General features: G+C 37.9%; 1 protein-coding gene across 3 annotated transcripts in view; it reads right to left on the bottom strand.

The window, feature by feature from the left end:
- Positions 1 to 12,382, bottom strand: part of HYDIN (HYDIN axonemal central pair apparatus protein) — a 463,051-nt gene that overhangs the window by 261,371 nt on the left and 189,298 nt on the right. For all 3 annotated transcript variants that reach the window (XM_050772650.1, XM_050772651.1, XM_050772652.1), the window contains one exon: positions 9,477 to 9,544. In XM_050772650.1, coding sequence (XP_050628607.1) covers positions 9,477 to 9,544 — 68 coding nt within the window. The remainder of the gene's footprint in view (positions 1 to 9,476; positions 9,545 to 12,382) is intronic.

Below are 12,382 nucleotides of genomic sequence, written 5' to 3'. Positions count from 1 at the left end.
CCAGACTGCTTCCTTAAAGCCAGAACTTTTTCACAGAATAAAGCCAATTATGACCTTCTAGTTACAACAATTTCTTGTACTAGTACCTATAATATCCCATATTGCTTGTCAAGAAGCCTAAATGAAGGGGATGCTGATTTGTTAAAGACTGAAGGTCATTAATAAGAATGTTACTTCTAGGTTTCTAGTTGCAACCAATCCTAATACTATTCTATCTACAGTTCCACCTGAATGCAAGTACTTTACAGTTGTAGACCTCTATGCTCCCTTTTTCAGTGTCTAGTAAATAAAAAGTCAATATTTATCTGCCTTCTCCACAAATAATTAACAACATAATTGCACGGAATGTCTCAAGGATTCACAGAGGCACCTGATCTTTCTCCCAATACTTGTATAATGATTTAAAACACAACATTCTCAAGAGGTTCAATTCTCCTTCAAGATGCTTACTTTCACCTGACCTAAAAAGCCCTGAAGAAGACCAGCAGAAACTAGCAGTGGAAGATTACAAGGCTGTAAAGGAAAAATTACAGTTCTTTAAAAATATGGTATATTATTTGGAATATGACCTTTCTACTAAAGAATGGACCCTATCTAATGAGAGTATTAAATTGATTCATCAACATGCAGGACTAAACACTAAATTATAATTGAGAAACTTTGGGGGATTCATGGAATATTTTAGACAATGGATTTTTAATTTTTCTAGTAGAGTAAAAATCTCCACAAAGCAAAGGGAACTGTGTTGGCAGATCATTATGCAAATCAGGTGGCATTTTTGTCATTGTCCATAGAAATAATTCAGAATATGGGAGATCAATAAGCACATATATCCAACTCATTTTAGACATATAAAATTCAGCCTCAGATTTAGAAAACAAACATTGCCTAAAATTGGGAACCTCTGCTCATTCCAATGGTCTCTGGAATACCAACTATGTCCCCAAATCTAAGATGGTCTTTGACAAAAATGTTTTACCTATGGTAAAATAGAAGAGATGAAATAATCTCTGAATAAGAATCAATGGGGAAATTTCTCCTCTGCAGCTGGGGATGTGGCTGGCTCCTGCCAAACATCCTGCTACCATATCCAGAAACATTGTACAAGTGGGATGTGGGTCTCTGGAATATACGTGGACTGGGCCCAAATCACAAAGTTCAGAATACATGCTTGTAATTGTAAATTCTTTGGATGGGTTTGAGCCTTTCTGTACAGAAAGATCACTGCTATGACTGTGACTAATAAATTGTAGACTATAATTTTCCCACCTGGGGAATGCCACCTTACACTACAAGAGTTAACAAGAATTTTATAGTGTGTTAGCCCTTTGATAAAAATTTCACAATCCACAATCTTTGGGAAATGTAAAGCATAAAAATAGTATTACTGATCTTAAGTTGGCCCAGTTCTCTGAGGTTCTCATCATTCCTTGATGAAGAATTTTACCTTTAGCTCTGATGGCCATCGGATCTGATTAGCTCCCTCTGTAACTCATAGACTATTCACTTTATGAAATAATAACTAGAAGATCCATGTGATTACAAGTATTTCATCAATTTGAGTCAACCTTGCTTCATGCAGACATAACAAAATATTGTGAGAACAAGCTCATCTCTAAGTTTAAGAAGACTTCCCTACAATCCCACCCTCAGAAGTCCTCTCCTCTTTCTACCTGAAGAATGAGTACCCTGAAAAATACACCAATGAAGGTCTTCTTCAGAGCCTTCTAACAACTGACCTTGCAGTTAAATTATGAGGTGGATATCTGAGGAAAAAGATGCCCATAGAAGCTAAATTATTGGCTGAAAACATGTTGAAAAATACTCTCACTGGAGATCTCAAATAGAGGTTTTCTAAAAAAACAGAAAAAACCTTCAGAAGCAGATGACCTTCAGAAATAGACTGCTATTTCAAGTCCCTCAGAACAAGCAGACTTTACCCACAGTAGATAGCTTCTGCTCAAGACTGATGGGATGAGATTTTGTTAGATGCCTGCCGTTACTGATTCTCACACTCTCCCTTGTGTCCTTTTGTTTTTATCATTTTGCCTTATTACTCCTTGTTTCCTATCTTAAGGTTATACAATTTTGATACACCCTGTGATGTTTCCCTTACTGTTATCGACAACTTGTTTTGGGCATGTTTTGTTCACACCTACTATGATCTCTTCTGCCAACCTTTCTAAGATCATTCTGTGATCATTACAATCCGGTTTTGCTCCCGACTCCCTACTTTACACCCTCCTAAGGTCAACTTAGATATTTCTCTTTGAGCTACATACTGCCAGTTTATATCAGTGCCACAGAAGAGACACCGGTAATGCATCTTTCGATGCTTTATCTGAACAACTCTGTCCCCAAATCCCAGATAGGTTATCATATTTTGTAATAACTTCTCTGTCCACATTATTCAATGGCCGAGTTCAACAAATACTTGGAGGTTTTCAAACTCCTTATTTTCATTTAACACATCCTTGTACCTCCTGAAAAATAGTGGGTTTGCAGATATTTACCTAGGCCTTTAGTGTATCAGCTAGCATGCCAGTTGTCATTTGGTCCATTTTTTCTTTGACCCATCCAAGGATTCATCTGTGCCTCAATGTTCCTTCAAGGACAATCACCACCCAATTCTATTATCTGACTCTCTCATGCTACTGCAGCTGTAGTCAACAGAACTAATTACTGGGTATGTCATCCAACATCCAATCCTACCATCAAAAATCTTTATAGCCATAGAAATTTCAGAAACCAACATATAGTACTATTTATCCACCACCCATTTATCACATCATCATCAATTCCAGCAGACCCTGATGCAAAATCTGTATCTTTACCACCAAGCAAATGAATGCCACATCTCCAACCCTAATCTATAACAGACTTCTTTTTAGGACTGGAATTAATGCCAATACAGGGATAATACTGTCAACTTTAGTTAGCTTCAAGTATTCCCCAGCACTATATTAGCCTCTGCAAACCTTTTTTAACCCCACCCAATATGTCTGTCATTTTGAAACAACTAAAATATTCCTCCAATTCTTGGCTTACTTCTGGAACGATCAGTCTCACTTTTGCATCAGGAACTATACGCATCCCTATTAGTGTTTCATTCCTGAGCTAATAACAAGCTTATGCTCATCTGTCTCATTAACGCCTTCCTACTTGCACATGTGGGGTAATAATTAGAAAGCTTCAAATGTGGCCAGGCATGGTGGCTCACACCTGTAATCCCAGCACTTGGGAGGCAGAGGCAGGTGGATCACCTGAGGTCAGCAGTTTGAGACCAGCCTGGCCAACATAGTAAAACCCCGTCTCTACTAAGAATATAAAAAAAATTAGCCAGGTGTGGTGGTAGGCACCTGTAATCCCAGCACTTGGGAGGCTGAGGCAGGAGAATTGCTTGCTTGGGAGGTGGAGATTGCAGTGAGCCAACATGGTGCCACTGCACTCCAGCCTGGGCAACAGAATGAGACTCCGTCGAAAGAAAGAAAAGAAAAGAAAAGAAAAGAGAAGAGAAGAAAGAAGGAAAGAAGGAAAGAAAGGAAGGAAGGAAGGAAGGAGGAAGGAAGGAAGGAAGGAAGGAAGGAAGGAAGGAAGGAAGGAAGGAAGGAAGGAAGGAAGGAAGGAAAGAAAGAAAGTTTCAAAGTTTCAAAGTTTCAAATGCCTCTCCACATCCTCCAGTGCCACCATGCTTCTTTGTGTCTGATTGATGAGAGACCAATCCACCTGGGGAAATAATGGTACTTTGTTGGAATCATGAGGCTTCAACTGTGGGGGTCATATAATTGGAAATTATCACAAAATTGTCCCTCACTTTGGTTGATGCATTGCAGACTCCAGAAGCAAAGCAAAGTAGCCTAAATCCACTGACCCATGTGGTTTTGAAAACCAGATTGCCTTAGATTTCCTGTTGGCAAGCCCAAAAGGTATGTTATTGCTGACATTTCCTGCCACAATACAGAGAAGATTAAAGAATTTATAGCATTCATAGCTAAACTAAAAGAAAATATAACTTAGGTTTTGAAGGTGGATTAAGTTGGTTTTTGAGATAAGTTTCCATGTCTCAGGTTTGAGGAATCTTGGGGGACATGGTTCTGCAGTGTCTTCTGGCCTCTTGTATAGCTGCTATATCATCAAATGGTTCAATAAGATATTATACAACAAAAGAAAAGTAAATTGTTTCTAATTTTCAGCTTAGCTAATTACCAAAACTTACCAAAACCAGCTAGGAGGAACAGCTGTTGATTTTTATTTGTATAGCTCAAGGAAACTATGGATAAATTACCCAATGATAATCTTTCCTGTGTCCTAATAAAGGAGGCCCAAATAGAAGATGATTAAGAGAAAAACCTATCTAACCTTGGAGCATGTGTACCTGGTTTTGTGTGACCCCAGAGCTCCCTAACATCAAAAATCCCATTCTAGATCTGATGGAGAATAATGTTATCAGTGTCATTGTTTGAAAATGAGTAAGAGCCTTTCAATTGACACACAGGTTATTCTTTAAATGCACACACAGGTTATTCTCTTATTTGGCATACAGCATATAGGAAAAGGAGGCGATGATATGAGAGTTCTGGCAAACAGGAAGACGAAGTGGAAAGGCTACTCCTTTTGTCTCAGTGGAGTGTGGGAAGGGGAAGAATAACAGAGAGGCCAGATGTGTACATCATGGCGTCTGCCTTACAGGCCAGAATCTCAGGGATAGGGTGGCTAAATAGGTTGAAGGGATGCTGGAAGCAAAGGGTCTTCTGCCCAGCTCTCTAGTTGGGAATCTCAGAGCAGACCACTTCACAGAACATCCTCATACCTGCCTGGGGCAGCTAACTCAGGATAAAAATGGTATGCTTAGGTCAAAAGGGAATCTTAGTACTCAAGTATCTCTCAGTTCCTGTGTGGCTGGAGAAGGACCCAGGCATTACACATGGATACATGGCACCCTTCCTCCCACGCATGGTTCTGGAAGGTAGTTGGGTTGAGAACAGTGAACTTGCTATGGGTCTACAACAGGGCTGCCATAGCAAGAGGCCAGACAACCATACCTCAATGGCTATGAAGGGAGAGGAGAGTTTAGCCCAACACTGTCCAATGGAAATACAATGCAAAACACAAATAGGTGACATTAATTTTAACAACATAGTGTATTTAACCCAACATGTCAGAAATATCATTTCAACATGTAATCAATAGTATTTTACTCTTACAGCACATCTCAGTGTGCTCAGTAGCTTCATGGGGGAAGCACAGGTCTAGCTCCAGGGAAGATGGAGTCAGTGGAAGCCAAGTCAGTGTTGGCTCTGATGGAGCCAAAAGGACAAGTCATCAGTGTTCCCGCAATACCTCAGTGGAAATGGGCGCCACAGGTAAGTGGTTAGCTAGATGAGGCACCCACAGGCCAGTGTCTCAGTGCTCCCCAACTCCTGCCATGCTTGCTTGGTAGAGTGGGAACACATGAGAAATACTAGTTGGATTATAAAAAATATTTATATTTTCTTCACAAAAAAACATCTAAGATGATTGAGATTAAGTATCTTTTAATATGTCTTTCATAGACCTTCTATTCTGTTTATACACTTACCGATTTATACATGTCTATTAATCTATTTTGCCAATTTTTCTATTGGATAATTTCACTTTTCCACATGGATTAGCAGGAGTTAGTTTCACATATTCTGAAGGTTCATGTATTCTGATTTTAATACTTTGCCTATTATTTATGTTGCAAGCATTGTCTTTTTACTGTATTCCTGAAATCTTTTGTTTGGAAATTTGCTTAATGCTAGGGCGCCACACTTACCAACCTTTTTCTTTATGGCTTTTGCATTGGGCATCTTGTTTAAGACCTTCACACTTGCTAGTATATAAACATAACTACCTATATTTTCTCCTGATATTTTAAAAAGTTTGTTTTTCACAGTTAGCTGTGTAATAGAGCTGAGATTTTTTTCTGTGAAAGATCTGAGGTAAAAGTCTAACTTTTCTATTATTTCCCATTGATAACCAATTGTTTCTCCGCCTTTTATGAAGCAGCTCACACCTCCACTGATCTGAAATTTCACAATGAGCATGTGTGAATTCCCCTGTAGTCATGGCTTTGTTTCTATTAGTCTATTTGCCTATGCTTTACAGTACATTTTAATATCTGATAAAGTCCACAGTCATTGGTCTTTGTTTCAAAAATTTATTGGCTCTTTCTGTGAATTTTTCCCCAGGGAATTAGCCAATTATCTTCTTCCTGTAGTGTCTGCACATTTATTGTTAGGTTATTATATAGTTTTGTATTCTTAAATGACATTTTTCTATTATATTTTCTAGTTAATCATTGCTGATGTATTTAAAAATCTACTTTTTAATAATATTTTGCTTGAATACCTTGCTAAACTCTTATTAGTTCTAATGCCCTGTCAGTTAATTACCACAGTTTTTCTAGGTAGAGAATAATACATTCTATAAACTATGATAGTTTTGTTTTTTTCTTTTCAACTACTTATCTTTTATTTCCTTTTATTTTCTTATCACAATGGCTTGGACCTCCAGGACAATGTTATATGATAGCTTGAGAATAGTTTTTTGATTTTGTTTTTTTGCCTCTGAAATGAATGAGAATGCTTTCAACATTTAATTGTAATATCCCAGTCCCCAGAATAGTGTCTAGAACATAGATAAATTAATATTACTAAATGTACGTTACTACATGAACAAAGGTCCCCATCAAATACATTTTCCCACTATAGGTTTTTTCTATTTTTCATTCATCATATTAAGGAATTTCCCTCCTACTCCTAGTTTTCTAAGAATTTTTATTTCTAATTATGAATGAGTGTTGGATTCTGTGGAATATTTTTCTCAGCATGAACTGAGATGATATAAATTGTGGTAAATTACATGAATGGATTTCCTGTTATTAAACCATTTTGCATTTCTGGGATAAATTCTACTTGGTCATGATGTAATTTTAAAAATGTATCTCTATGCATGTGATTTGCTAATGCTTTAAAGTCAATGTTCATAAGAGAGATGGGTCTATATTTTTCTTTTCTTGTGTTGTTTTACTGTGAATTTGTCTCCTAAAATGAGTTAATAACTTTCTACATTTTTCTGTGATGTGAGATACATCCATTTCTTCACCATTTGGTAGAACACACTTGTAAAGCTGTTTGACCTAGTGTCTTTTCTTCAGGGCTGGATACTTGACTTCTTTTTCAGTATATTCTATGATTATTTTTCTATTCAGGGTCTACTCCTTATGGTAATTTTAATAACATATATTTCCCCCCAACTCATCCATTTCTCCTATTTTTAAAGCATTCTCTTATCTGTTTTTACTGCCTTAAGTATCTGCAATTGTATTTCTTTCCTGGTTCCTACCGAGAGTTATGAGGGTTTTGTTGTTGTTGTTGTTTATTTGTTTTTTAGAGACAGGGTCTTGCTCTTTTGCCTAGGCTAGAGTGCAGTAGTGCAATCACAGCTCACTGCAGCCTCCAACTCCTGGGCTCAAGAGATCCTCCTGCTTCAGCCTCTTAGGTAGCTGGGACCACAGGTATGTACAACTACACTCAGCTGATTGCTTTTTTTTTCTTGGTAGAGATGGGGTCTTGCTATGTTGCCTGGGCTGGTCTTGAACTCCTGGGCCTCCCAAAGTGCCAGGATTATAGATGTGAGCCACTACGCCTGGCTGATGTTGCCCAGATTTGCTAAGTTACGCCAAAATTGCTGGTTATCTCCTACTATCCTTTTCCGTCTTCAGGAAGTAATGAAATCCCTAAGCTTTGGTTGTGAATGTGGCCAACCAGAGTGAGGCTGTATTTCCTAGCCCTATATGCAGCTTGGTTGTGGCCACACAAATAAGTACTCACCAATGGGATATAACCGTATATGGTGTGTACAACTTCTAGGAAGTGTCCTTAAAAGAAAGGGGCATACCCTTTTCCTGTCTCTTCCTCCTTTCTGCTGGCTGGAATGTGAGTATGACGGCTAAGGTTAGAACAGAAATCTTGACCAAGACATAGAAGCTACATGCCACCTATGGTGGAGCCACAGAATTGAAGGAGCATCCAGCTGCACACCATAAGGACAAACGTTTTTCTTCAGTTTAGATTTGCTCTTTGGCCATTTTCATTCTTTCTCCATCTAGAATTTCTATTAGATACAAGTTAAAACTTTTAAACTTAGAACCTGTATCTATTATACAAAAGTTAGTTAGAACTTTTAAATCTTATTTTCCATGTCCCTTTATTTCCCTTTCATATAGTCTAACTCTTTTGCTTTCAGTGCTACATTCTGGATGAATTTCTCAACATTAGTTACTTGTCAATATATAAGTTTTATGCCTGTCAGTGTTTGGGGAGCTCAAGTGGAAGGGACAGGTAGGGCATGGAGGAGTCTCACAATTTATGATGCTGACTTGTACTTAATTCCTTGATATCAGTACAATACTCCTACTCTCAGCTACACCTGGTATCCAGCAATTCATAAGTCCTTTGGCTCACCACTTCATGTATAAATGCCTAGTCTTATGCCAGTGTGGGAGAGGCATAGTTGCCAAGCTGTGTAGAATGAGAGTAGGTAATGGATGGGGATTGAACAGCCGCATCTAGGATCTACCACTCAGGCTACATCTAAGGATCATGCAAAAGGAACATATCAAATGTCCAAAATAAATGTATTTATTTTTAAATTACAGAACTACCATAAAAACTCTTTAGCTAGTGAGGATAATTTCTTATAAACAAAATCTGTCCCATAGGTATATTTAAGAGAGTGACTACACTTTGTCAAATATATATTACTTTCAGTATCTTTACCAATTATTTTTTATCTCATCACAATGTGGCTTCTGCTGCCACCACTGTTAAAACTGTAACTTGAAATCACTAGTGACCTCTACTACTCAACGTGGAGCACATTAAATGAAGTGATTCATGTTAGAAGTAGCCCCATTTATAAAAATCAATACCTGCACTTTAAAAGCCCTGTGTTTGTGATGTATTTATGGCCATTGGCACTCACTGGAAACTGTAGATACTTCAAAGCAGAAGAGCATTTTGAGGAAATCAGTGGCATCTTGGGGATAGGCTTCTCCTTTGCCATATTCTACTGAAATGTACTATATTAGGGGCCTTGATGTTTTCTAAGGGTCTGACTTCTAGATAAGAGTTTCAGATATTCTTGGAGCTCAATAGTGGGCTTACCACTGATATATAGCATTTACATTAACATTTCAGAGCTGAACAATAGAGTAGATTCCAAACAATGAATCAGTATGAGATTTCTTGGCGGTAACTGACTTGGGATGGTTGTGTGGACTCTGTTTCCTTACACAGGGCAAGCAGATATAGGGCACGTGTTCTGAATGTCCTTGTGCTGGACTTTGTATTCCAGGGCCATGGAACGGGGGTCCTTTGTAAACCTTCCTCCTTCCATGTAGAGAAAAGGAATCCTATTCAATTTCTAATTTAAAATGGAAAATTACTCACCAAAGGAAACATCACCAAAGTGCAGAGCTGGAACATTAAAATGGAAGGTAGGTCCAATGACACAGCCTCTGGAAGGAGGAATACAAGGTGGGGGAGAAGGAGAGAACCCAGTGAATCAGAGTCACAATCAGGAAGTGGGGCAAGGATAAGTACAAAAACCATAGCGTGACATTATGTCAATTACAGTATCCAGGATTTAAAGAAATGATGACATGATGGTCTATCACAGTGGTTCTTAAAATTCTCTTTCATGATTCAAACCATGGGTTTTGACAAACAATGCTGTGGTTAACTTACTGTCTTATTTCTACCAATGAACAGGCGAGAGGCAGAGCAGATGGATCATCAAACAAGGGCACAAAATGTTGTGATTTTGAATGAGACACACATCATGTAAAGTTATTAATGTGTCGAGAAATAAAAATTATAGGTCTAATCATGCAATACACATCAAAGACTATCACTGATACTAGTAATCCCTGTCCATGCTGTCATATAAACTGTTCCAATTCTGCTCCTACCGCTGTGACATTCCTACCACGGTGACATTCACTCACTGTGATGCTGGCTAGCCACTTTATCTCTATCAGCTTCTGTTTCTCTTCCTCATGTATAAAAGAGAGGACTGGACTAGGTGACATTGAATGACTCTTTACTGTAAATGTTGGTCTATTTCTCTCTCACTGCAAGTCTTCATGATCTTGGAGAGATGCTCTAGCTTAAAATAAATAATAGAGAGATTCTATGACTTCTAGCTTAGAAGGTATGGTAGGTAGAATAATGGCTTCCAGAGATATCTATGTCCTAATTCTCAGAACCTATGAATATATTAGGTTACATGGCAAAGAGGAATTAAGGTAGCAGATGGAATTAGGGTTGCTAATTAATTGAATTTAAGATGGGGAGATTATCCTGTCTTATCCTGGTAGGCCCATTGTAATCACAAGGGTGATTTTAAAAATAGAGGACAGAGACAACAGAGGAGGTCAGAGTGCTGCAATCTCAGAACTCAACCTGGCTTTGAACACAGAAGAAGGAAACCAGGCATCCAGGAATGTGAGCAGCCTCAGAAAGCCAAAAAAGGTTAGGAAATGGGTTCCCCTCTAGAGCTTTCAGAAGGAAACACTGCCCTGCCAACACTGATTTTAGCCCAGCTAGACCTGCATTAAGGCTATAAAACTGTAAAATATTAAATATGTGTTGTTTGAAGCTACTAAATTTGTGATAATTTGTTACAGCAGCAAAAGAAAACTAATCTATTAAGTTATCTTGTTTACCTTCACAGAAACAATTATTTTTCTCCATGATCCATGTCTTTATCTGTAGGCCAAAAGCAAGAACTGAAAAGTGTCCCATCTGTGTGGCAAAACTTTTAAACGTTATAGACACACAGATAGCATAAAACACATTAAGCAAGAATCTTTTAATTCACCAAGCTCCAGCTGTTGTATGTGTCACACCATGCAGAATATGATGATGTCTTAGTGGTACTCCCAGTTGCTCCAGCTCTGACCATAATGTGATGAGAGGTTGTTGTAAGCCTGGGAGGAATGGCCACAGCAAAGACTCACTGCAACAAGTTTCAAGTGTAACTTTCTCATGAGCATTTATTATATTTCACGCTGATGATCTAAAGTGATTTTAAAGGGAGCGGTTGGGACTCAGCCAGGAATTAGGATCCAGTTGAGAATGAAGTCAACAAACAGACCGACAGGCTATATGCTTCACTTGAAAAGAAGCTTTTAGGGACCAAAGTAACAAACAGACCAAAAGTGTCTGTCTGACATGCACGAGATGCTAAAGAAAGTAGAAAAGAAGTTTAAAAAATGTACACGAAGCAGACATTTAATCAATGCAGAAGTTTAAACAACCAGAGATACATGACACTTGTCCAAAGGCACATGTAACTGAGGGAACTGTGGCTGAACAATCCCATCTGGACTTAGATATGGTCACATTAATTCTCACAGGGATTCAGAATGTTAGGACAGTCTATGCCAAGGTTGTGCCATAAATCAATGCAGGGGTCTGTTAAAACTATAATTTGAAAGAAAAGAGAGAGAATGATTCAATTATTACAATATATAAGTGAGACAAGTTGAATACAAAATATATCTGTGCTATGGTTCAAACTTTATAAAATCACATATGTAAAAATAGGAGGGAAGAAAATTGCTTATGGGTAATTTTTTAAAATCACACTAATTTTACAGTGTTGTTTATCCAACCACTGAAAATACTGTGTCATGAATTGGAAGAGTAAATAGGAAGAGTAAAAGTATATTTGTTATGATCTTTCAAGGCATACTAGCTAAAATACTAGCTTATGCGGTATTGAGAAATGAGTACCTGGCAATAAAAAAGAAACAAAATTCCAGAACCTACAATATTAACTTTATAGACATTTCCTGGGCTATGAGGCCCAAGAAAGTATTTCTGACAAAGTAAAATAACAAGTCAAGTCAGTGTTAACGTGTGGAGCTGAGAACAGATGATGTATTATTATACATGCATTTTTACCCTTTATGAATAGACATTTATTAATGACACTAGATTTTTAGCAGGTTTTCAAAATTATTGTTAGTGGTTTGAAATGCTAGAAACCACTAACGATGCAACATTATTGGACACAAGAATCACTAAGCTTTAAAGGAAGTGAACTGAGGAGGAAATTTAGGTAAGTCTATTTCTCTTAGCAATCGATCATGAGTTTGGTGATAAATCCCCATAAAGATTCTTTCCATAGTCAGGTTCTGTTGAAAGAAACTAGAAATGAACATCCAAAATCAAGAAGTGGTGTGTGAATTTTGGTAAATGGAAATGTCCAGAAGATAGAACAGGAGGCTTACCCTCCACAGAGCAGGTGAAGTACTAACTAGTCCAAGTTCACTTGTGAGCAGATTTCT

This window comes from Macaca thibetana, chromosome 20 (assembly GCF_024542745.1).
Source record: "Macaca thibetana thibetana isolate TM-01 chromosome 20, ASM2454274v1, whole genome shotgun sequence".
NCBI lineage: Eukaryota > Metazoa > Chordata > Mammalia > Primates > Cercopithecidae > Macaca > Macaca thibetana.
Note: the sequence above shows the minus strand (reverse complement) of the source record. Positions and strands in the feature narration are given on the sequence as shown.